The 25,433-nt window shown below is 47.9% G+C and overlaps 2 protein-coding genes across 3 annotated transcripts in view; both read right to left on the reverse strand.

The window, feature by feature from the left end:
* BLOC1S3 (biogenesis of lysosomal organelles complex 1 subunit 3) overlaps positions 1-25,433 on the reverse strand; it is a 145,401-nt gene that overhangs the window by 90,249 nt on the left and 29,719 nt on the right. The window lies entirely within an intron of this gene.
* The window catches only part of GAS7 (growth arrest specific 7), a 73,844-nt gene that overhangs the window by 29,982 nt on the left and 18,429 nt on the right, over positions 1-25,433 (reverse strand). The window contains exons 2-4 of one of the 2 annotated variants that reach the window (XM_054278690.1): positions 11,226-11,346; positions 1,189-1,260; positions 85-170 (exon numbers count right to left, since the gene is read on the reverse strand). In XM_054278690.1, the coding sequence (XP_054134665.1) occupies positions 85-170; positions 1,189-1,260; positions 11,226-11,346 (279 nt within the window). Of the gene's footprint in view, positions 1-84; positions 171-1,188; positions 1,261-11,225; positions 11,350-25,433 lie in introns of both variants that reach the window. The other variant, XM_054278689.1, reaches the window with a different exon arrangement.

A 25,433-nucleotide genomic window follows, 5' to 3' on the forward strand; every position in this document is an offset into this window, starting at 1 on the left:
TTCTTGCTCTGGGTGGATTCCTAAACTACTTAGAAACCCATTTATTCTTGGATCCTGCTGTTTGGCTTTTCCCCAAAAACTTACCTGGGTGTCCCCACTGGGTTTTCGGAGGCTCGTGTGACCCGAGTCAAGCTGGTGCACAGGGGACCCAGAGATGTAGTAGCCATTCACTGCAAGAACAGAGGGAGAGTTAGCAGGCTTGCTGCTGATAGCCAGTGAAATTTAAGATTTAAATTTAAATTTAAAAATTAATCCCATAACTGAATTTGCAGATATAGATCACAGTGTTCAAGGCTTAGTTGTATTTTTCATTACCCTACTGTGATTTGATGGGTAATAGATTAAACATTTTCCTGAGTGGAGTCTGATTTGCCCATGACCATAATGAGTGATGTCTCTCTGCCCTTATCCCAACCCTTTTGTTGTAGTTTTCACCCCCATCCACTTGAGGAAAAGAGTGACAGAGTGGCTTGCTGGGCACCTGGCATCCACTAAAAGTACTGGTCCAAGGGAGTTTTCATGTAAAGAAAGCAAGCCTTGCAAGATGTTTCTGGTTCCTGCATGGAACTATAAATTGCCTTTTTTTTAATATACTGAGCAATGAATAATGCTCAAACTAGTGTTGAAACAAGATACTCAACTACATTATAGATCCTTTGGTCACAATGAAATGCACAATCTTCACACAAACTACTAGGAGGGAAAGCTCCACCATGTTTGCTCTGCTACACTCTCACAACCATGTAGGCTGGAGAAGAGAAGGGTCTGGGGAGACATTAGAGCCTGACAGGGATACAGGAGAGCCAGAAAGGGACATTAGGCAGGAGTCTGGAGTGACAGGACAAGGGGCAATGGCTTTAAGCTGTGGGACGATAGACTGAGATCAGAGATTAAGAGACAATCTGTGAGGGTGGTGAGGCCCTGGCACAGGGTGCCCAGAGAAGCTGTGGCTGCCTCTGGATGCCTGGAAGTGTCCAAGGCCAGGCTTGGAGCATACTCCATCACCTGGGACAGTGGAAGGTGTCCCTGCAATGGCAGGTGGGTGGAATGAGACGATCTTTAAGGTCCCCTCCAACCTGAACCATTCCATGATTCTTTATGTCCATCTCCCACTGTATCACAGCACTCTCCTTTGCTTTGCTGAGTGGTGGTGGAGCAGATTCAGCCAGACACAGCATCAGACAGTACCTGCAGAACTCTTCTGTGACACAGGGCTCTTGGGAGTGCCCGGCACACTGCTCGGCCGCTCCCACGTCGTTTCTGTGAAGGGAAACACCAGTGTCAGGCTGATGGAGGCTTTGGTACACATACCAGAGTTATGACACATAAACCAGGGGTCTGACCCTCACTGCCCTCTGAACCAGGTTCTCCCCCTGTGAGGAAGATGCCTGCACCTCCCTGCCCTTCCTCTCTCCCCTCATCTCTTCCTGCCGCAGCTGCCAGCTGGGCTGGGTGGAGACAGAGCAGGCTGAAGCTGCACCACTGGTTCTTCCAGGTCACTGCCTGGGAACACTCACCTGGCTGCACTGGCTGCCTTTCCAGCCCAGCCTGGGCACTGCCTGCAGCCCACTGTGGGCACTGCCAGGTGCCAGCCTTGGTCCTCAGCCTGGGGACAGAGTGCCTTTGCCCCTGCTCTCTCCATGGAAGGCAGCTGTGACTCACAGATGTGCTTTCAGTCATATACACAAGCCTTAGCACCTTTTTCCCCCCCAAAAATACTTCCCTGGAAAATTTGCTCTTTTCCACTCAATTTGCTCTTTTCCACATGCCACTTAGCAGCTGGAATATGCAAGTGTTTGTCACACCAGTTGTGACACTCCAAAGGCTGCTGCTGCTTTCCCCCCTCAGTTGTCTCTGTAGTTTTACCATTCTGCTCATTTTCTCAGCAAATGGAAAATTGATTTTGACCACATGCTGAAGACAGAAGACTTAAGTGCCAAACTTTTTAGAAGCTGTGAGCAGAAGACAGTGGAGTGAGAGCAGCAACTTCCAGAGAAGTCCAGCCAGGAAGCCCAAGGAACCATTCCTTTTGAATGCACATCTCAGTTCCCAATCAACTAAACAAAATTGATTGCCAGATGGTATCAATAAGAAAATTAGCAAGTCATAATAGTCATAATAAGAAAATTAGCAAGTAAAAAAGTCTGAGGACTACTTTGGCTGCTTCATTTGAAACTGCTGTTTCCCAAATCCCAATCAGCAACCATCTAATTCTGCCAAAGCCTGAAATCCTGCACCTGTGTCAATATTCTGGATGAACATGGTCAGGAAGTGATGGAGGAGAGCCCTTGAGGATTTTAGAGCTGGCAGTGAACACCTCTCTCAGGGAAAAAAAGGCCAAAACTGTCCTGGGTCAGTGCTTATTTGGGCATCAAGCAGGATGTTAATATGATTCAACAACCATAAAAAAACTATTTTTACATATAGATTCATGCACATATGTATATACATATATGTATTTATATGCATATAAATGTCTATGTGTGTATATATATGCACAGAAATGTCCTCAAGGGTTGTGTGAGGTTCCTTATTTCAGAAAAAAACTCAGGATTACAGATCCCAAATGGAAGCAGGTGCTACCCCCACACCTGTAAATGCCCTGGCCCTCCCCATCCTTCCCTTCTCACCTCTCCCCAAGTCACAGCATGCTCTTGCCTGCAAAGAAAAATATTTTGAGCTTTTTCTTCCATTAAAAGTGCAAAACTTGAACTAGAAGCTTTGCTGAATCACAAGGGAATATTTAAATTTTAGCTTGTTTTTGTGAACTGGGTAGAAAGTAAATAAATTCCACGCTAGGTCAATGAAGAAGAACTGAGAAGTGTCTTAACTAAACAGAGGCAAAATCAAATGCAAAGAGTTGCCTTTTATGAGTCAGCTTGTCTTGGCTTACAATCCACAAGTGCATGGTTAAATAAATTCTAATTTCCATTTACTGTAAGGCAAAGACAAATAACACAGTACTCAGGTGTGTGGTGCTGTTCACAGGGGTTCCAGGATGAGAGAAGAGATGAGAATCTTGACTCCATGTTTCAGAAGGCTGATTTATTATTTTATGATAAAAATAAAATTTTATACTAAAACTATACTAAAAGAATAGAAGAAAGGATTTAATCAGAAAGCTAGCAAGGAAAGGAAAGGAATGATAACATAATCTTGTGACTGACCAGAGAGTCTGAGACACCTGAACTGTGATTGGCCATTAATTAAAAACAACCACATGAGACCAATCACAGATGCACCTGTGGCATTTCACAGCAGCAGATAATCATTGTTTACATTTTGTTCTTGAGGCCTCTCAGCTTCTCAGGAGGAAAAAATCCTAGCAAAAGGATTTTCCAGAAAATATATCCATGACACAGGTGTCTTGTAGATTTTTTTTTATTTTTAAATGTTGATTAATTAATAATGTGAGTTGAGATCTGTGGGAAGGGACTGTGATGCCCCCTGATACTGAGCCCCACTGCAGTCAGTCAACTAAAATGGTTTTTTTGCCAGTACTGACTTTGATGTTAGCAGTAAAACAAGCTAGCTTCCTATTTGGCTTGGGGGTTTCACACAAGCATACTTGTCTCCAGCATTTTTGAGACCCTGCAGAAGAATGCACCTAAAAACCCACCAAATATATATGAAATGTAATTAATTGGTTAAAGAGCCGTGGCTCAGTCAGCCAGAGCATGGTGCTAATAAATGAAGGTTGTGGGTTTGATCCCTGTATGGGCCATTCACTCCAGAGCTGGACTCGATGATCCTTGGGGGCCCTTCCAGCTCAGAATGTTCTGGGATTCTGTGACAATCACCAGCTGCTCCTTGTAACTGGTCTCTGCTCTGCCTGCTGGCTGTTGTGGAGCTGCTGTGCAGTGCCTCATTCCTCCCCTGTGCCACACAGAGGACCCGGACACATAACTTGAGGGCAGAAAATTCACACATGAAACAGCAGTGCCCAGTGGTTAGCAGATTTGTGAATCCAATCCAAAACATTCAGTGTCTTGACAAATTTTCCAAAATAAAATGACTTTGGAGTTAAGCACGTTGAAAAATAAAGAAAAAAACCCAATGCTATAAAATGCATTAAATAGAAAAAACATCTTCAATTAGGTAGGAAATGAACAAGAGTGTTTTAACTCCATTTATTTTGAGCATTAAGAGGAAAAAAAAACCTCCTTCTGTGCAGGGATTATTGTGGCAGCTCAAGCACGGACAGGAACTAATCTGGATCAGGACTGCATGGCTGGAATGCCATCTACTGGAAGCAACCACGTTTACCAAGGTAAAACTGTGACATTACAGATTTCTCTGCAGCTCAGTCATGATTAGAAGTGAGAGTGGGGATTAGAAGTGAGTGGGGGATGGCTTTTTTTACAGAGACACAGAGAGGGCTTGTTGAGAGATAATGCACTGTCTGATCCAGCAAAGACACAGTCTTGTCTGGGAGTATCAGCACAATCCAGGTGCTTGGAAAATCAGAAGGCCGCTTGTAACCCTGTGGTAAAACAGTGATGATGGCTTTAAGGACAGATTCCATACTGGCCCAGATTTTACATCCCACACAGTTTTCCCCCAGAGGATGTTCCAGTCAAGCTGCAGCCTTGCACTCTGGGTGCAACTTAGCACTGGCAGACCAACACCAACAAGTTCTGTCCTCCCTGATCAGCCACACGCTAATTAGACTATTTAGGTAGTGTGGGGAAGGAATAACCAGCAGTTTCCTGGAGAGAGATGACCCAGCAGACGATTCTTGACTGTGAAGGAGGGCTGTGAACAAAAACAAGTACTGCAGCCCTGCGAGATCCCCAAGGCCAGGGCCAGGAGCCATCTGGTCTGGTGGAACGTGTCCCCTGCAGGGAGCTGGCACAAGGTCCCTTCCAACCCAAACCACTCTGTGGCTCTGTGGAATTGAGTTAGTGAACAGCAAGGCAGGAGAAAACCACTTGTTAAAACTGCAATGACGTAGTAAAAAGGAAAAATAACTATGAGATCCAAGCTCCAGCGGCCAACGCAACCAGAGAGGGTTTTCACAGAAGTGGAGAAACATTTCCTACCAGAGGAAAAGTGGAAACCTTTGTGGTGTTTGGGGGAAGCAAGTTCACTCCTGTTTGGCAGAATGAGAAATGACATGATGTGTCAGAGAGCCACACACTCTGGGAATTGTGTTAGTCAAGAAACTTCTGAGAATATCCTGAAGCAGACAATTTTTGTGATCACACCATGACTGCTCAAGAATGAATTGTTGGTTCCTGTTCCATGAATTCAGCAGCACTCTAAGGTCAAAGGAGCTGCTTTCTAGTTTGAACATTCATCATCAGCCAGACATCAGGGCTTTATGTACCAGCACAATCCCTCACAAATGTGCTTATATTCCTTTCATTTTAGTACCTCAGCATGGTGTCATGTGTAGTTCCATTTCTGGAGCTAAATGCTCCATAGTTTCATTATGGAGCCGTGGAGAAGGCACCATGCAGGAGTTCCTGAATTGTTGTGTCCATGTGGAATAGAGAGGTGCTTGTCACCACCTCCACAGCACGGCAAAAGCTGCTGACAAGAGCTCTCACTTATCTTTCAAAATGATTACTGGGATATCTCCCATGCCCCTCCTTTTGCAAACACCATGTGACAAAAGGGAGCCCTTCACTGCAGGCTTAGCAGGGATAATAATGCTATTTCCAGCACTTTCTGAGACATGCTTTGTTTTTCTAGGTTTTAGGCCACTTTACCAAGGCAGCTTCCTATAACCACCCTTTAGCTGTATCAGAGGGAAATGTTACTGAAACATTTTAACTGTATGAGAAAAAGCATGCAATAAAAATGCTTGACATCTCTTTGGTGTCTCCACAGATGACTTAATCTTTGAGCTGCAGTTCATAAGTTTAGCTGGAGCAGGAGCTGACCATAGCTGGTGAGGCATGAATAAAACCCCTCAACTCAGAGAACTTTCAAGAAAATGACCTCTTTCAGCCACACATTTCAGGGCTGCCCCAGAACTTACTGTTGCAGGTGGCATTTCACTAATGATGCTTGTGAAGATAAGAATACATGGACTTTAATTAGGATCAAGATAACACAAAAACAGAAGTCCTGCTTTCCAGGAGATAAAATGCTGTTTAGTAAATGGGAAGGACTTTACATAAAAGACAAGAAAAGGCTGGAAATAAGAACACACCACATAAAGTTGGCCTCAGCTGTGAAAGCAAGGCAGTAAGCCACACAAACACTGGTGTCACAAGTACACAACTCATCTTTAATGTGATGGGCAAGGTAGCTGCAGTGCTATTGTTTGACTAATGCAAGAAGTATTGCAGCTGCAGCCCATCAGAGAATTTCTTCAGCATAATGAAATATTTTCTTGCTGAATCTACCACCCACACACAATTGAAAACCCCTCCTACAGGCACTGAGTAACTCACTAACCACGTAGTGGCTGTGCATTCTGGGCACTCTGTCTTGTGCTTTGCCATGGCAGGGATGGCTCTGGATGTTGCACAAGGAATTACCCAGCTGTATTTGTCACTGGGGTACACCCATCCCTCCTGTGGCAAGGCCATGCTCAGAAAACCTTGGGTGCACTGAAATTGCCTTGGGTTTCACTGTGCAGATCATATCCAGCCCAGAGGTTCTTACAATGGTTTCAGGATTGAACCTGCTTTAAAGGATGATAAATGTGGAGTGTTTATCTGGTGGGATATCAAGTGGAGACAGACAGGAATGTGCTGTTTGTCACCTCTGCACATCTGTTTGTTCCAGGGTCACCCCAATTCCTTCATTACTGGTTTTCCTAACATTTTTCTTCCACAGAAGAACACTGTCTCATATATATTCTATTTATTTCTAGTTAAGAACCAATTCTTTGTGGTTTTTTTTTTCTGTAAAGACAATGAAAATTAGACCACACAACAACACATGGTGCAAATACTGTTACAGTCAGATAAGATCACAAAATCACAAAATAGTCTGAGTTGGAAGGGACCCAGAAGGATGATGGAGTCAGACTCTAAGGTGAATGGCCCATATGGGGATCAAAGCCACAACCCTGCCATTCTTAGCACCTTGCTCTGACCAACTGAGCAAATCTCAGGGTCAAGATGTACAACAAAGGCAGATAATCCCAGTGTGGAAGGACATTAACCACTGCAAACAATGGTGACAATAATAGTAGTGCCTCACAAGAAGGGAGGCATCTGCTGTATTTTGAAGGCTCAGAAGAATGAAGACTTTACTTGACCCTAAAATCCCACTTCCCATCCTCAGGAATGTGAGTGGATACTTGTGTTACCACTTCTGAATAGTTCAAGCACTAAGAGCAATAAAACAATTTAAGCCAAAAAAAGACTTGTGCACTGAGGCAGAGAAGATGCTGCACCAGGCAAGGTCAGAAAGACAAGTTGTTGAACAGACAGGTGACCCAACACCTCTTGTCTTTGGGAGGAGGGCACAGAATTACACACAGGGCTCACCTGGGGAGCAGCACAGAGCTCCACCACACCAAATCTTGTACACAGATGACCTTCCTCAAAGGCTGTGTCCCCCCCTGCTCCCATCCCAGCAGATGCTGTGGTGTGGAGCCCACCCTCTGCTGCTGCCTGGGGACATTCCTGCCTGACCCTGCCTTTCCCTGGAGAGCTCAGGGCAGGACAGTCCATGGAGGGGCAGGACCTGCCCCAAAACACAGCAGGAAGATCCAGCACAGCTGCAAATGAGAAGCACAAATGAAAAGCTCCTCTGAACTCATATTAAGATTCGTTGACTCAGACAACCAGCAAACCAGCAGATGAGTGACAAGAGCCTGGTAAATATGATGCTGGGGAAATACAAAGACAACAAATAAAGAACAACTTCCATTGAAGGCATTTGTCCGTTTCTATATTGATAAATATTTTCATGTAGTTTAGGCCTTACAGACTGAAACCAGCAGGCCTGGCAGGGCTTTCAGGAAGTCATACTGCCCCTGCTCTACCCCAGAGAAGGCCAACCATGAATTTTCATGGTTTTGCATAACCTGCTCCGGTGATACAGACTCCCAGGCAACTCTGCACTCCCACACTTCACTCCCAACAGAGCTTGGAAGGGTTAGCTGTCCTGGTTGCAATTGAAATGTGTTCTAGAGATGAAAACTGAAGTTGAAATTGAAATGTTCTGGCGGTGACAGGCATTGCAAACAGCATTCTCCTGAATGGCAATTGATGCACTTTAAGCCTGCTTCCACAACCCTGCCTACATCCTTCCTTTCTAAGGGCAGACATCCCCAATCTCTCAGCATTTACCCACAGGCTATGTTTTCCACATCTTCCATCACTTTTGCTACTCTCTTCTGGGCTTTATCCAGCTGACTCACATATTTCCTGAAGTGTAGAGTCCAAACAAGATAAAATATTCCAGCTGAGGCATTATAATTTCCTTGTAAAGTTGGAGGCTTACTTCATGCCTCACAGACAACACTCCTATTTATACAATGGAAAATGCTGGCTGGTTTGTACTAGCACAACACTGCTGGCTCTCACTCAACTTCAGATCCTCCAGAGCCCCAATGTCTTCATCTGTAAACTGTTCCATTGCCTGTCTTTGCCACTTAATTATTTCTGGTGAAATCTCTGATCCTAAATGCATCTTTACTGAACAGCATCCTCCTATTCCAGGGTGATTGTGAATTCTGAGCCTGTTCTGTGCAGGAGAGAACACCGTGTTCCCTCCCAGCTCCAGTTAAAAGCTATTTTTTGAATAAGTGCTCTCAATGTCAACATGCCATTCATCACTGGAAATGCTGCCTGGAATGGATTCTCGGGCAGATCACTGCAGGATTCCCTTCAGCACAAACTCCCCCTGGACAAGGGATCATTGATGACCATGCTCTGAGGATGAGCTGGCAAACAGTTTTGCAGCAGCTCACTGTAATTTAACTATGGCCTCTGCTTTGTTTTTCCCTTTAGTGAGCTTTCAAACTGCCTTTGTTGCTTTTGAGACCTGTTTTCCCATCAATGAAATGCCTTCCTTCACACAGGTCCCCTTCCCACAGACCCTGCCTGGATGCTGGGTAAATGTTTAGCCACAGTCCCACCCCATGAGAAGACCCACACCTCCTCTCACCAGAGCCTTTCAATGATGGAAGTGGGTTTAGGATTAGTTTGGTGAAGAGATTCTCATCTGAACAGAACTTGAATAAGTGATCCCTGCAGCAAGGCTCAGAACACAGAAACAAACCCCACTTCCACCCTCTCTCACACGCTGTTATTCTGAGAACCACACAACACTGCAATGGTTGAGGGCACAACTACAGGTGGGTTGGGCGTTATGCTGAGAAAGACTGGATGGAAGTGACCTCTGGAAGTGCTCAGCCCAGCTTCTCTGAGCAGGATCACTGCTAACAGCAGATCAGCCACAGCTCTGGCCAGCCAGTTTCTGAGATTTTCCAAGGACGGAGATTCCCCCGCCTCCCTGGTCAGCCTGTGCCAAAGTTATCCTCCCTTCCTAGAGGAATCAGAAATCTCCTGATTGCTGGCCTGAGCTCCCAGCCAGGATATGGCAATTGGCCTTTGTTATATTACTTGTAACTTTTCTGAGGAAAATACAAAACTGACTGACATTATGGAGAAATTTAGTCCCAGTCCTGACCTTTCTGAGGCAGGGTCTCTGTGATAAGAGCTCTTATCACAAGAGAAACTGATTCTGCCTCTTACTGGTTTTACCTGGCCTCAATCCAGTGAGTCTGGGTCCATCCCAGTGATGGCTCAGAACTGAGTATAATCATCTCCTGCCCTGCATTTGAACTGCAGTGGGGATGGGTGTCTTACTCCTGCTGATCTCCCCGGCTGTGCAGGGGATGCTGCCCACCAGCCAGAGCAAACTGAGACTGGAAATGGAGGCAGGGTTAAATGGAAATGAACTTTCTGGAGGGAGCATCCTGTAAGATGTGAGTGCATCAAGCTCCAGTAAATAATGACTTGGCAAAGTCCTGGGCCAAAAGCTTCTGCAATGAAACACATCAGCCCCTGAACAGACCGTGAAGTGCCCATTGCTCTCCTCTGTGAGATAAAGGAATGCCAGAGGTCACTCCTGATGGCTGCAACTTCCCTGTGAACAAGGTCAGCTCCCGCTGTCCTCTCCTTCCTGTCACTCTGGCATTCTCTTTGCTACAGAAATGTGGATTTGCTGGTCACAAGACCCTGTTTTGCAATGCTGCTGTGAGCTCATGATGAGAGGAGCAGGTCGACACAGAGTCTCGGGTGAACTGGAGGTGGTACAAGTTTGACAGGTCTTGAGCAGGTGATAAGATCATGAGTTCAGTCTGCTTCTCAACATGACAGGGAATAGAACACACAAATACAGACTGAAAGCTTTGTCTGTGTTGCCCCATTACATGTGTTTTTTCTTTCCTTGTCTCCATGGACAAGCTGAGTGTGACCTTCATCATTTCTGTTTTGCCCAATGGTGCTTTAGTGGTATCTGATGTTCTATCAAACTATTTTACATGGATGTGTACATATAGACATAAATATCTCCAGGCAAAGGAAATAGGGAATGTGGCAAAAATTGTATCTTTAACAGTGTTTCAGATCCTAAAATATTTATGACAGGGGCACTTCTACTCTACACCCTCTGTCTTTTGTCAATGTTTCAGATATCTTCTGATGATCACAATTAAGATGACAGAGGATCATAATCTTCTTGTATTTTCTTTCAGGTATGGTGTCAGGATCATATTGCTCTGCAGCTACTTTTGTTACCAAAATCAACTATCAAGATGACTTCCTGAAACAGATCTGGGCTAGTATGGAGAAACATGTACTGGAAAGCTGTGCCAGTCACATTTCTGAAAAATCCTTTTGCCCAGGATTTTTCTCCTGGGAAGCTGAGAAGCCTCAGAGAAAAAGGAAAACAATTCTTATCTCATTTGCTTCTCCGGTGTTGTGCTCACATGTGGAATGTGTTTGGAGATTGTTTACCAACAGGTGATTGTTTCATTGATTTTCTGGGGTCAGTTGTTTTCACTCATTGGCCAATCAAGGCTAAGCTGTGTCAAGAATCTGGAGAGAATCACAACTTTTCGTTATTATCTTTTTAGCCTTCTCTAAGTATCCTTTCTGTATTCTTTAGTATAGTTTAGTATAGCATTCTTTAATATAATATGTATAATAAAATAATAAATTATCCTTCTGAGAACATGGAGTCAGATTCATCATTCCTTCCTTCATCTGGGGGGAACCCAAATCCAATAGATAGCCACCCCCACTTACCATTTGTGAAGGTGTTCACGTAGTACCTGCGACCCTGGGGAGACATGTAGCTCTGCCAGCCTGGGGGAAGGTGCCCATTCAAGGTGTCTTCTCCTGGCTGAGGAGTTGCCTTTCGGGGTTTCTGCTGAGAAAAGAAAAAAAAAAACAACGTATTAAGTCAATATCTAGATAACATAAAAGTCTAACCAGACACACAGCTGGAAGGAAATGATTTGGTTTGGCATTTTACAGATTCCAATATACCCAAAGAATTTCAGTCCATTTCTCTCTTCATCTGTGCTAGCTTCATCCAGAACAGGAAACAACACTGCCCTGGAGAAATCGCCCTTTGGCACAGAAATGAACCCTTCTGTATTTAATGTCCCAAGAACACATGGAGCTGTCCAAGAAAATTACTCTGGTTGAGCAGAAAAATGCAAAACATGAAATGATCAAATGTCTGAGAAAGAGAGGCAGGCATCTGGCCCTCCTTTACCTTCCTATGGACACACCAGTGGGTCAAAGCACTGGAGGTGCTGTCATCATTAATTTTACAGAGGCACCATCACCTGAACCACAAAACCAAACTCTGTCCCAGTAAACTCCACTGGATGGCACAGAGTACTGGAACAAATGCTGGGACAGCTCCTCCACCATGGCATTATTGGTCCCCTGTTACTGTTTGCAAAAGCACGCTGAAGAAAAGTAAACTCTGCAGTGGGGGAGTGCACCAGCTCCGGAAGGATTCGGCAGCAGGTTGGTTCCCTCATATTCCCTTCATGGATATCTGGCCTTGAAAACAACAAAGATACTCCAGACTATCTCTGCTGTGCATGAGAACCTCACAAAGAGGAGTCTGGGGTAATCCAGCCCTGGGTTGTGTTTCAGAAGATCCAGATTTCACACATTTTTGCTGCACTCTCGCTGTTTCTGTACCCAACACCTTTTTTCCCTTCTGGAACTGAAGTCCCTCCATTTCCACTGCTCTTTCTCCTTAATTTGACCCTACAGTGATTCCATGTGCCAAGCAGGTCACCATTAAGCTCAGATCACTTCAGGGGCCCATGGTGTTCCTCCACTTTGCACAGTCAGCACCAGAGCCCTGCCAGGACAGATATTAGCAGTTTGCTCAAGGGAAGCTCTGAATTGCCCCAAGATCCTTTCAGTCACATTTTCAGAGTGCTCCATGTGTCTCTGCTGCACTGCAGGAAAAGCAGAGCTCTTTCACAGGTGAGTGCCATGGCTGTATTCTTAAACTAAGAGACAGATGAGGCTGGTATACAGTAAATACCAGCAAATGTTGGATGGAAACAGTATAAAAAGCAAAGTTAACCCAGTGTTTCAGCTGTAGTCCCTGCCAAAATGTGCATCATTTCAAAAAGCACACATGCATTACGTTTTGCAGTTGCTAATTCTTTTTTTTTGGTTAATAATATTTCTGCCTTTGCTTCTGATTTTGCCAATCAAGAAGTGCAGTGAGAACAGCAGTCTCTATCAATGACAAACAAGAGGGAATCTCAGCACTGCCAAATGCTGAAGCTCTTGCAAACAATGAGGAAACAGTTTGCTTTCATGTGCATGTATTGTGGTTTAGCTCCAGCCAGCAACTCAGCACTACACAGCCACCCACTCCCTGCCTCCCACCCCTGGGATAGGGAGGAGCACCAGAAAAAAAAGTGAAATTCGTGAGAGGAGAACAGTTTAATCACTGAAATAAAGTAAAAGATAATGATAATAATAACGATAATGATGATAATAACAAAGAAACAGGAGGAAACAAAAAGAGAGAGGAATAAAACCCAAGAAAGACAAGTGATGCACAGAACAATTACACAGCCATACCCAGCCCTCCCCTGAGCAGCATTCAGCCCTCCTAGCCTGCTCCCCCAGCTCTGTGGTGTGGAATATCCTTTTGGACAGTCCTGGCCTTGCTCCCTCCTGGCTCCTTCTGCAGCTCCTGCTGGCACAGCAAGGACACTGACTCCTCCATTTAGGGTTGAGCACCAGCTAAAACATCAGGGTGTTATCAACGTTATTCTCACACTGAATCCAAACTCAGCACTGTGCCAGCTGCTGGGAAGAAAACTAACTGTACCTCAGCTGAAACCAGGACAGCATGGAGTATGTGTGGATCTCTTTCCTTTGTTTGAGACAGGAATGTGACTCAGCTCACTGTCAGGCAGGACTCATCCCCCCATGGAGGCTGCAGAGGAAAATCCACTCAATACTGGGACCACTCCTGTGTTAGAGTCCCTAACTGGTCCCAGTGCAATCCCCTCCCAACAACACTTGGACTCCAACTCCTACAGCAGCTTTAGAGGGAAAGAGGAACTGAAAATGCCATAGGGGAGGAACAGAAGAAGAAACAAAACGTGACTTCATACAGGTTTCCTCATAGAATCACAGAATCACCAGCTGGTTTGGATTGGAAAGGACCTTAAAGATGGTCTCATTCATCGCCCCTGCCATGGGCAGGGACACCTTCTACTATCCCAAGCTCCAGCCTGGTCTGGGACACTTCCAGGGATCCAGGGGCAGCCACAACTTCTCTGGGCAGCCTGAGCCAGGGCCTCACCACCTCCACAGTACAGAATTTCTTCTTAATGTCTTAATCTGCACCTACCCTCTCTCAGTTTGAAGCCATTCCCCCTGGCCATATCACTACAAGCTCTATTCTCTTCATGCAGGAGCCCAGGATGCTCTGGCACAGATAGAGTGGGATGATGAGATCTGGGACAGATGCACATGTGCCTGGGCATTATAATTATAATGTATTAGTACACAGTTTAGGCACATTCAGCAAGCCATCCTTTCAGCAATGAGAGTGCCACAGAGGCCATCATGGGTAGCACATTGTCCCTTTTCTGCCAGAACAGGAGATCTGAGGAAAAGGAGAGATTTTCTTGCTCTGTTTTTCTCAGCAGACACAGCCCTGCTCCAGCCAGGCCATCTGCAGCCCCTTCTTTCACCAGCACAGCCAAACCAGGACCCTGTTTGCACACCTCTGTGGGAGAAGCTTTGGCTACTGTGGCATGGGATGACAGCAAGGACAGGGCCATGGGACTGCACAGGTGACTGGCAGACTGTTCCAAGAGGCCAGCTCCACATCTGGCACAGCTCCACATCTGGCACAGCAGCCACAGACAGGCTCCAGAGCTCTCCAAACCCAGCTCCCAGCAGGGCACCCCTGCTCCCAGCCAGATGGGCCAAGGAAAGTGCTTAGAGGTACCCATGTGCAGATGCACCTCTTCCTTAGACAGATCAGCAATACTGGGCTGTTACTTTGATTTCTTGTTCCTGTTTTAGGGGAATTATTGCCAGGATAATTTCTGAGAACAGTAAATCACAACAGAGGATGTCTGCATGGAGAGGAGAGGTGTCAGCAGAGAGCATTGCAAACCAGCAAAGAGAGAGCAGCAGGCAGGGACTGGAAAATGAAGAAAAGCTCAGCTTGAAAAGAATCTGCCAATCATGAGGATGAGTATCAAGGCTTACCAGGGAGCTGTACACTTCTTGTGGTTCCTCCATCAAGATTAAGTGCCTCTTTCTAGAAGTTCTGCTGTATTCCAATAAAGAGAAGAAGGCAGGAGCCTGACACCCCTGCCCCAGCTCAGGCTGGGTGGGCTTGCAGTCCCTTCTGCTTTCTAAACCTTCCAACTCCCACAGAGCCTTTGAGCTCAGAAACGTTCACGCCACTCCCCTCACTGTCACTGCTGGAAGTGTCACCAGCTGGTGTCACCATGGTGGTGGACAGGCAGATCTGGACCCAGAAAGGATGTCTGCAACACAGCTCGAGGAAACAGGAAACCTGAACAATGTGAGCAGCGAACGTGTGACCCCAGTGAAATCCTCCTCCATCTGTGCTGGGGGGCTGGAAAAGGGATCACAGTGTCTCACAGAACATCAAAATCCAACAGCACAAGCACTTCTCTCCCACGAGATTTCCTAGGATCAGAATTGTGTGTAGCAGGGGAATATACAAGAGCCAGCCACCCAACAGGTCTGCTCTGTGTGACAAGGGATGGTTTTTGTCTGTTGCCTGCAGAAACACAGGGATGGAACTCTCCTGATAAATGCACAGCAGAGAGCAAACAGAAATGAGCAACAAATGGGCACTGGTGCTCTTCAGCACCAAAGAGAGATGACACAGAGAGAGAGAGAGATAGCAGAGGCAAGCACATGGAATAACAACAGATCTGTGGGTTTAACTCCCCTAATCCAGCACAGCAGCACTGACAAGAGACAGAAGGATTTGCTGTTTGGATCAGAGCACATAAACCTGACCATTCCCTGTGCTTCATCCTCTGCATCCACAGGCACTGGGCCAGGGATGGCAATGAGAGAACAACCTGTGTGGGCAGAGAGCCACCCCAGAGGGCCACAACCCTGACCAGGACATAAATACTGTTCCATCTGTGTGCTGCTATACTGATGGTCTAGAAGCATGTCTGAAGAGAAGGACAACTGGATCAGACATCCTTGATGCTTCACATGGAGAGGAGCAGCAGCCAGGGGCTGCCTGGCAGAGCTCTGACATTTCTGTCTGGCTGGGCCAGCTCAGAACAGGGCAGCAGGGAGGTGCTGAGTGCCTCTCCCACTCCACCTCTTCTGACTTTCTGACTTTCTGACTGTTGTCTTTTTCTTTTCTTTCCTGGAGTTCTTGATCAAGTTAGCAGCAGCACAACTCATTCTGTTTCTTTGGAAAAGCCCTTGGCACTGTGATTCTGTTCCAGGGGTGGAAAAAAGCCAAAGAGAGTTTTATGCAGCAAAGTGGGGTAACAGGGAGTTACACACATCAGTTCAATCCATGATGACTTGACCCTGAGGCAAGTTCTGCCTTGCTCAATAGAGGAAAATGACTTCCCATTTTCAAACTGCAGGAAATCCCCATTCTCCTTCAAAGAGGGATCCTAGGGAGGAAACATCTGTGTGTTGACAAGGCTGAGCTCCCTGAAGATGTATGGGCTTGCACAGCGCTCCAGCACAGCTCACACCAGGGGCAATTCCCAACACACAGCCCCAGGGAAAGGAAAGCAAAACAATCCCAAAACCACAAGTTCAGGCCTAGAGCAACCTGATCTAACTCCGAACAAGGGGCTGGACTAGAGGCCTACAAAAGCCCCTTCCAATTTAAATTCTTCTGTGATTTTGTGATCCTATTTCAGCAGAGCGTGCAAATGGAGCGGAGCCTCTGGCTGTGGGGCAGCATCAGCACAGCCACCTGCTGATGCCACAGTAACACCTGCAGACCCAGCAGCACAAGGAAAGGCCACAGTGCCCAAACAAGCAGTGCTGGAGGATCACTGGTGACAGAAAAATGGGCAAACCATGGAGAGGAAACTCCCTGCAAGGAGCAATGCAAGGACACAGCATGAATGGATGAATCTGCCCCAGAGCAGCCTCTGTGCTGTGGGGAACAGCTTGTTCTGCACTGATAACACTGAGCTTATCTTTCTGTCTAACTGCAGTTTGAGTGATCACTGAGCTTTGAAAAGGTGTGTGTCAGTCCTGGTCCAGAAAAGGCAGAATCACAGAATCACAGAATGGTTTGGGCTGGAAAGGACCTCAAAGCTCATCTCATTCCACCCCTGCTATGGGCAGGAACACTTTCCACTGTCCCAGGCTGCTCCAATCCCTGTTCAACCCAGCCCTGGACACTGCCAGGGATGTGGCAGCCACAGCTCCTCTGGGCAACCTGTGCCAGGGCTTGCTCACCCTCAGAGTGAGGAATTTCTTCCTAAAAGCTCATCAAAACCTGCTCTCTGTCACTCCAAAGTCCCTCTCCAGCTGTCCTGGAGCCCCTTTAGCTACAGAAGGGTGCTGTATGGTGCAGTTAAAGAAGAGGGGTCTGTGTTTGGCTCCAGCTGATGCCTGTCCCAGCCTGTGCTCTGGCTCAGGACAAGGCCTGGGGCACCCCCAAACCCCTCAGCCCTACCCACAGCCTCTCTGTGCCTCGTACTTTGAGTCATTCTGTATTTTGTTCATTTTTATGCAATCTTTCTTGCTCAACATTTGGTTTCCATGGAGTCACATACACTGTGTGAAACAGACTTATATATAGAAAGTGGAACGGGTCATATGATCTGTCCTGGTTGCCATGGCAACCAGCACAGCTCCCCTCGGGCTGAATAGGATGGCACGTTCTGCTGGGGACAAGTCACCCTCCCTGGGTGGCCCTGCCCGTGCCCCAGCCTGTGGGAACTCAGCACATCACTCCTGATGTCCAGAGTTGCCGAGATAACCCTTGGGGGGCTCGGAAACCCTGGAACGTTGCCAGAAGTGCTTGGTGGTTGGATTCTGACCCTGCACGGGATGTGCCACCTGTGTGAGCATGAGAGGATCACTTGGGGATAAGTGCTGAAGGAATTGATTGTTCACAGGGTGAAAATACAGGTTTTGGGGTTTTGGTACAGGGGGGTTTTTAGGAGACAAGATGGAGGAATTAGGGCGTGCCTTGTCCTTCTCTCTTCTTCTTGTCATCCACCTTTGGTGGTGATGGTGGCACTTTGGGATTGGTTCACATTAAATGCGCACTTGTTAATAAGGGTAAAAGGTATTGGAAGGTAAAAGTAAATATCTTATACGTAGTTTTTAGTGTAAAAATAGATGACCGCCCAGTGGGAGGTCAGTGTGCCCATGGCTGTCTTGCTGGGCAGACCTCTGTCAGGCTGGGAGACGACTTTGTAGATAAGAAATAATAAACAATATTGAAGACCGAAAAATCTGAAGAGTGCATTCGTCCTTTGGAGCGCGGGCTGTCCCAAGCCCATTCTACGCCTGACCGGGCAGAGACAACAGGCCGAGAACGGAGAGGTGCCCTGAAGCCCTGCTGCGCCATCCCTCTGCTCTGGGCACCAGCCTCCCGTGCCACCAGAGGCCAGTCCCCCTCCTGTGCTGAGCTGGAGCATCTCAGAGTGCTGAGGTTGAAGCTGTGTGCTGAACCATGCCCAGCACATCCCCACATTCCACTTTAGCTGGGCAGCTCTCATTTCTCCCAGTTTTAAAAACCTCCTTGTGCTAATAAGGTTCCTCTGTGTGCCATGGCACTGTGCTTCGCTTCTTCTTCTTCCTAAATAACTCCTCCATCTCCCTGCAGCTGCTGTCTGTGACCACGTTCACAGGGGTTCTTGGATGAGGGAAGAGACGAGAATGCTGACTCCGTGTTTCAGAAGGCTTGATTTATTATTTTACCATATATATATTACATTATAACTATACTAAAAAGAAATAGAAGGAAAGGTTTCCTCAGAAGGCTAGCTAAGAATAGACTAGAAAAGAATGATAACAAAAGGCAACTCTCTCGGACTGTGTCCGAGATAGCTCGGCCTTGATTGGCTGTTAATTATAAACAACTAAGATGGGCCAATCAAAAATCTACCTGATGCATTCCACTGCAGCAGATAACCATTGTTTACATTTTGTTCCTGAGGCTTCAGCTTCTCAGAAGGGGAAAAAAATCTTAAGAAAGGATTTTCACAAAAGGATGCCTGCGACAGCCATCTCCTTGGATGCCATCTCTGTCTCCTTGGTGCCACCTCTGCCACCTTCCCAGCAGCTGTTGGTGGCTGTGACCAGGAGGGAAGGGTGGCCAGCTCTCCCACATCTCTGCACTCCTCTGTCTGGTTTGGCTCTGGAACACAGTGTGCATGCTTCCCAGCCAGCTCTGCCTGGTCCCCAGCCAGACCCACAGCTGCCAAAAGCCTCCCTTGTTACCCACCCAGGTCCCTGGCTGTGGCACAGGCATATGCCCAGCACTTTGCTGTAATGTAAGGCACATGAAAAGCACTGTGTTAGCAGAGAAGGAGCCTTCTGGGAGTAGGATATTTTTCTCCATCAGTACCATAAATGAGGGAGAAACAAGCTGTTTCTGAAGGTGCATGACCCAAGGAGATGGAGTGGGTGATGTTTTCTGCCTCACTGCTGTGTGAGAGACCAAAATGAGTGGGAAGAGAAATCCTCTGACCTGTGAATCCCATCCTGACCCCTTCAAAATAGGGGCTGTCAAACCAGAAGGGAAAAAAATCTGAGTAACTGCAGTGCAGCTCAGCCGTCTCCGTCCCTTCCCAACATGTGCCTGGTGCACAGAGCCATGTGCCAGACTGGGAAGGTCCCAGCAGGGAGCTGCAGCTGAGCCTGGCCCTGGTGGGTGACGTGGGGCTCCTGGCACACGTCTGGCCCAGATCCTGCCACAGACGATGCTCACTCCCTGGCACAGCAGCACTCAGGGAGTGCCTGGCTACAGCAATCACTGGGCTTGGCTGAGGAGGCAAGCTAGGCAGGTGTAAGGAGTAGGAAGCATAAAAATAATGGCAGGATTGAGATTCAGTGTGGAGAAAGAGCAGTGGGAGTGGGGCCCTGATTTGAAGAGGGTGGTTAGCAAAGAGACAATAAAAAGCCTTTGATAGCAGGGATTTGGGGAGTGGTAAGGGAGCAGGAGGGTGAGAGCAGCCTGCAAAGGACAGCCCGGCTGTCAGCCTCCTCTGCCTCTTGCTGTGCCTGAGCTCTGCTCCCTCTCCTGTGCTCCTTTCTCTGGCTGCTCTCAGGGGGTGACAGCATTCAGCACTTCCTGACAAGGGTGCAGAGATCTGGCACTGAAAGAGCAACCAAGAAGGGGGAGATGAAGCACCACGCTCTCACCAGGTGCCAAAGAAGATGGACAGCCACATGGGAACAGTGTCTGCTCTGAGAAAGCCCACCTAGAACACAGTGACCACAGGGAGCTCAGGAATCACCCCCAGGAAAACACACAGTTGTTTTACCCTTCTATGCTAACAGACAAATCATTAATGAACAAATCTGTCCAATTCCCTTTGAGCAGCCCCTCTCTGTATCCAGCTGAGCCATGCACGGCCAGGTGATGGCCAGACTGACACTGGACAGGAAAAAAGCTGTGGGTGGTCACATCAGGCAACCATGAGGATGCAGCTTCTAAAGCACGGCCCTGGAAAGCCAGTGAGGGGTCCTGTAGACAGACTGCTGCAATATCAGGAAAAATTTCTTCACCAGAAGGGTTGTGAGGCATTAGGAGAGGCTGCCAAGGCAAGCTGTAGAATCACTGTCCCTGGAAGTGCCCAGACAGTGAGCAGGTGTGGGGTTTAGGGACATGGTTCAGTGCTGGGTTAATGGGGGACTTGATGATCTCAGAGGACTTTTCCATCCTTTGGGGATCTGTGATTCTGTGAAGGGCCCAGCTCCACACACAACAGAGCAGAGAGAACAGGAAGAGAACACAGAGGGACAGTGATGGGTGCTGAGATAATCTAATCTCACAAACACAGCACTCTGTACAGTCACCCCTGTGGTGAGAGCCATCAGGGCCTTGCTCTGGGGTGAAAATCACCACAGAGAGCCACAGGAAAGGTTCTCCAGACCACTGAGGGATAGAGGGATGCAGGGAAAGAGGTGTTATACAAGACAAGGGATGATGAGGGGTGAGTGGTTAGAGGAAGAAACAAAGATGGGGAAGGGATGAAACCAGTGAAGGGTAGGAGAATTCAAGGGACCAGTTAAATAGGCAGCTGGTGATGACATTTGTTCGTCCATGCCCTGGATGGTGACTGCAGTCTGTCCTGTCTAAGAAACAGGTACTGAAGAGAACATCAACAATGGCATCAACAGTGGCCTTGGACACCCCTGTGGGGAGTCAGCACATGAACCACCCAGAAGTGAAAAGTCCAGTGAAAGAATGCCAGAAGGCCTGGGCTGATACCTCTTACCCATTCCCAAGCATATCTGTGACCAGCTGCCCCCTGAAACGTGGAGCAAACCCTCCCAGCAGCCAGCTCCCCTGCAGGAGTCCAGGAGTTTTTCTGAATTAGCTGTAGTATTTTTCCTTCTTCCCCAAAAGAAACACAGAAGTTAGCACTCTCCCAGTCCTCTGTTTTCCTTTCAGCACCAATGTTTCTTGCTGTTCAGAGAGTTAACATTTGGAATCTCCTTTGCCAACCAGCAGAGTGGGTATGAGCTCTGGAGGTCCAGGCATGGTTCATCTGCCAGGACACAGCCAGCACACCGAGTGCCCTGCTCTGCTGCTTTTCTGCCATCAGAAAATGAAGCCATGCTGTCTCTCTGCCACAATGTCTCAAAAGAACAGGATGTGGCCAGCTGGGACAAAGCTGATTTCTCAAGAGATCCAGAGCTGCCATGAGCACAGTTTCATGTTTCTATGCAAAAGCCCTGCATGCTGCTGTGCAAACTCAGCCCACTCTGATGTGCAGAGTTTGACATGAAGTACTTGAGTCACAGCCCCATCCCCTCAGTGAGATGGAGACCCAGAGCTCTGCCACAGGCTGTCAGAGCTGCCTCTCCTGGACACTAAGGCTTCCCCAAGCAGGAGTTCTCACACCATGGCTTGGCAGGGTAGGAATGGGCAGAAGAAGGTGAAAGAGTGGGGGTGAGGCACATGCCAGCCCTTCAAGAGCCCTGGGCTGGATGTGTGCTGTGCCAGGGCAGCGCAGGAGCAGCAGGAGCCCTCCTCCCTTCTGTGGAACCCCCAGTGCTCCAGGGGAGCTGAGCTGGGACCTGCAGGCTGTGCCAGGAGGGGGGAATGGCCAAAGCTCCTGGCAAGTGGCTGGGAATGGACACTGAGGACACTGACCCTTCCCCTGACCAAGGGCTCAGGGCCCTGCAGGGCTGAGCAGGGCGTGTTTGGTCACCCAGGGACTCTGCAAGAGCCAGAGAACAGCAGGAGACCCTGTACTCAACCACTGCAATGACATGTGGATTGTAAGGGTGTAAAAACCCAGGGATTCCTTTGTTCAGGGCTGTTTCTAGCACTGTACCATTTAATTATTTAGTTATTTTCTTCCCAAAATTAGATGCCTGAGACTCTGCTGTGGGAAACCTGGAGCAGAGAAGTTTTTTACAAGGCTCACCCTTCTCAGGAGGGATGTGCCACTCTGTCTCTGCCACCAGCATCTGGTATGAGGCAGAGCACCAGGGCCAAGTACTCTGAAGGGCTGTGTTGTTCTGCCATCCAGGGACAACAGGGCCATTGTTGAGCAGACCTTGTACTGTCAGAGTCACCCCCAGAAGCATAGAGAGTCACAAGCCCAGACCAAGCCAGCTGCAGCATTACTGCTTGTCTCCAGTTTGGAATGGCCTGCCGTGGGGACAAATCCCTCCCTGGGTGACTGCAGAGCGTGGCACACCAGCGACATGGTCAGAGGCAAGGCAGGCAGCCAGGGAGCTGAGGGCATGCTGCCTGCTCCAGGTGCTCTGCCCCAGAACGGTGACGGGAAGCAGTTAAAAAATAAACTCCCCACAGACTGAAATTGGCTGTCTGACCCCCCTCCCTGGGCTGTGGCATGAAAAAGGGGGGTAGGAAAGTCACCCTCAGCAGGCTTGAGGGCAAACAAAGAGCTGGGCAGCATGGCTGCCTTCTGGAATTCTTGTGCCTGTGAGTGCAGCTGGGCTTGGAGGAACGGAACATCTGGGAATAAAGCCAAATGTTTTAATGTGGGGCCTCCAGCCTGTGCACTGCAGGCAGCTCAGCCTGGCTGAGTGCTCTCTCTACCTGTGCTGCAATCCTCCTGCTGCATCCTCTGCAAGCCCAGCAGCTGGATGCAGTCCCAAACAATGCAGTTCCAGCATCCTCTCTCCCACCTGTGCCAGGGCACCCCTTCATGTGCTTCATTTCTCACACATCACTAGGGTTTTAACAAGCCACACTCTACTGCTGGGTTCTGCAGCTTCCCAGACACAATAAAATCACTTGATAACAACTAATAATTAGTGTCCTTTCAGGAAGGAAGGGATTCTCCCTTAAAATAGAGACTCCCTCCCACATGCACACACAAGTATGCAGAGCAGTGCTAAGGCACAGCAACCTCAAACCTTGCTGCAGTCATCTGCCAAAAATGTATTTACAGAAACACTCTGGAGCAAGTAATGTACCTATAAGTTAGAAAAGCAAGTAAAAGCATCATAGATAAGTTTCTGGAGATCTTGTCATGTATTCTTCCCATGGGAAGTTAATAAAAGGACATTTTGAGAGTGCCCAAAGAGTAATCCCAGTCAGTTGTCTGTATTTATCACAGAATCACAGAATGTTTCAGGTTGGAAGGGACATCAAAGCTCATCCCACTCCAACTCGCTGCTATGGGCAGGGACACCTTCCACCAGACCAGACTGTCCAAGCCCTGCCCAACCTGGCCTTGGACACTTCCAGGGATAGGGCATTAATTTATTTAACCACTTTTAAAAAGCCTTTAACTAATCTTCTCTCTTTTAGCAAGAATGTTGGACAACGTGCCTGAGAACCCTATGTTTAATGATCCACATTTCTGATAATTTTATTATAATTACTATCTAAAACCCCATGAAATTAAAACAAAATTGCAATAGTTAGCTCAGATTCTGTTCCTGGCCCCAGGCCATGAGCAATCTTTTGGCATATTATAGTTACACTTTCCTCTACTTTATAATGAAATTTGCTTCCTCCTGTTGCTGTGGTTGGGCAGTTCCCTGCTTTACTACTTTTTCAAGCAGCAACCTTTTACTTACAAACAGCCTCAATTCCTCTTGAATGGTGTTTCCCTGCAGAGGAAATCTGTTCCCTGGATTAAATGGCCCTCCATGACCAAAACTTTGGGAACCTCAGATGCAGAGAAAGCAGCGAAATGGCCAAGACACAAAGTGCTGCCAGATGCACATTCCTGCGCCCTCCCTCGTAATCTCTCTCAGGCGTGGGGAATGTGGCTGTTGTGCCTGTAACCCCGCAGCACAATGCACTCACACAGACACACCACCTCTGTTTTTTCATTTCTGCTGCTGCTACAAATGTTAATAAACTAGCAAACAAACAAACAACAAAATAAAGCACGGGAGGGAGGTCATTCTGAGCCCTTGGCACGCCTGAAGGAGGCTGCAGGAGCCGTGGTTCACCCTGCCTGCTGCTGCGGCCAGACAGACAGACAGACAGACAGACAAGCAGCCAGGCAGACTAACAGGCAGCTCTGAGAGCAGGGGATGTGCCCATGCCTGCTGGCAGGACAGGGTGGCACAGGAAGGCCAAGGGGCTCTGGGGGCACTGCAGAATGCTTGGTGCCCCTCTCAGCTGGGACACAGGCTCCAGCTGGGCCCAGCAGGCAGGGACAGCCCCACTGACACCAATCCCTGCACCTGCAGCATCTCCAGGGCCCCTCTCTGAGGATGCCAGTGTGAGGCTGCCTCTGTACCCTGACAGGACACTGAAATGTCCCTCAGAAAAACAAAAATCTTCTCCACCAGGCTCAGCCACTCGGGGGCTGCTCAGGCAGGACCACAGCTATCTCTGCCTGCCTGCCCCAGTCCTGTCCCACAGCAAGGTGTGGGCAGCCACATCAGAGCTGTTTGTTGGCTGAGATCAAGGCCAGCCTGTGTGTGACATCCAGGTAAAGCAGCCCCAGGTGGGCAGAGCAGCAGAGGGTCTCCAGTGCTCTGCTCCCCTCTTCCCTGTGCTCTGGAAAGAACTGAGCTGGTTCTCATCAACCCAGCAGCACCAGCAGCTCTCTGCAGCTGCTGTCCCCTCTCCAGCACCCCTGCACAGTGGCTCTGCTCCCTCTGGCCTTTCTGATTTGGAGGAGGACACAAGCAGAGGACACCTCTGTGTGTTTCTCCCACATGCAACCTTCCCAGGGCTTTAATGTGAGCAGCCATTTCAGCAGACCAGGCAATGAACTGAATGCCTCTTATCTCTGGCTGAAATTAAAGGGTTTGTTCACATTTACCTTCTAATTAGTGGCCTACCTCTGAGGTAAAAAACCTGTTTCTTGTCCTCACAGCTGCTGCTCCTGGCCCTCTACACACTGAAGGGAGCTCAGATCTCCTTTTCCTGGTTTGGCTCTTTTTAATGAAACTCCATTCATCTGAGAAGAAGAATATCCAGGTCACCACATTTGTGCAGTGGAATTCCTTCAGTCCTGGTCCATATAAACATAGAATAACACTGAAGGCAGCACACTGCCAGTGGTGGGGAGGACTGCAGAGATGAGGGATGGCAAAGGCAGACCTCAAGGAAAGGCTGGGAGTGGCAGCAGTGACAGCTGAGCAGGAAACCTGCTGCTGGGACAGGATCAACTGCACAGGGGTCAGGTGCATGCAGAAAAAAAAATGGAGCAGGCAGAAACACCCAGGAAATATCAATTCAATATTCAGCTTGGAAAAAGTGCAAATAGGAGCAAAAAGCCCTGAAAAAAGCCAGCAGGGGGAAATCACTGGGAACAGTTATTGATGGATTTTAATTTGCTC

This window comes from Melozone crissalis, unplaced genomic scaffold (genome assembly GCF_028551555.1).
Source record: "Melozone crissalis strain CALT ecotype California unplaced genomic scaffold, PUWL_Pcris_2 ptg000026l_1, whole genome shotgun sequence".
NCBI classification, from domain to species: Eukaryota; Metazoa; Chordata; class Aves; order Passeriformes; family Passerellidae; genus Melozone; species Melozone crissalis.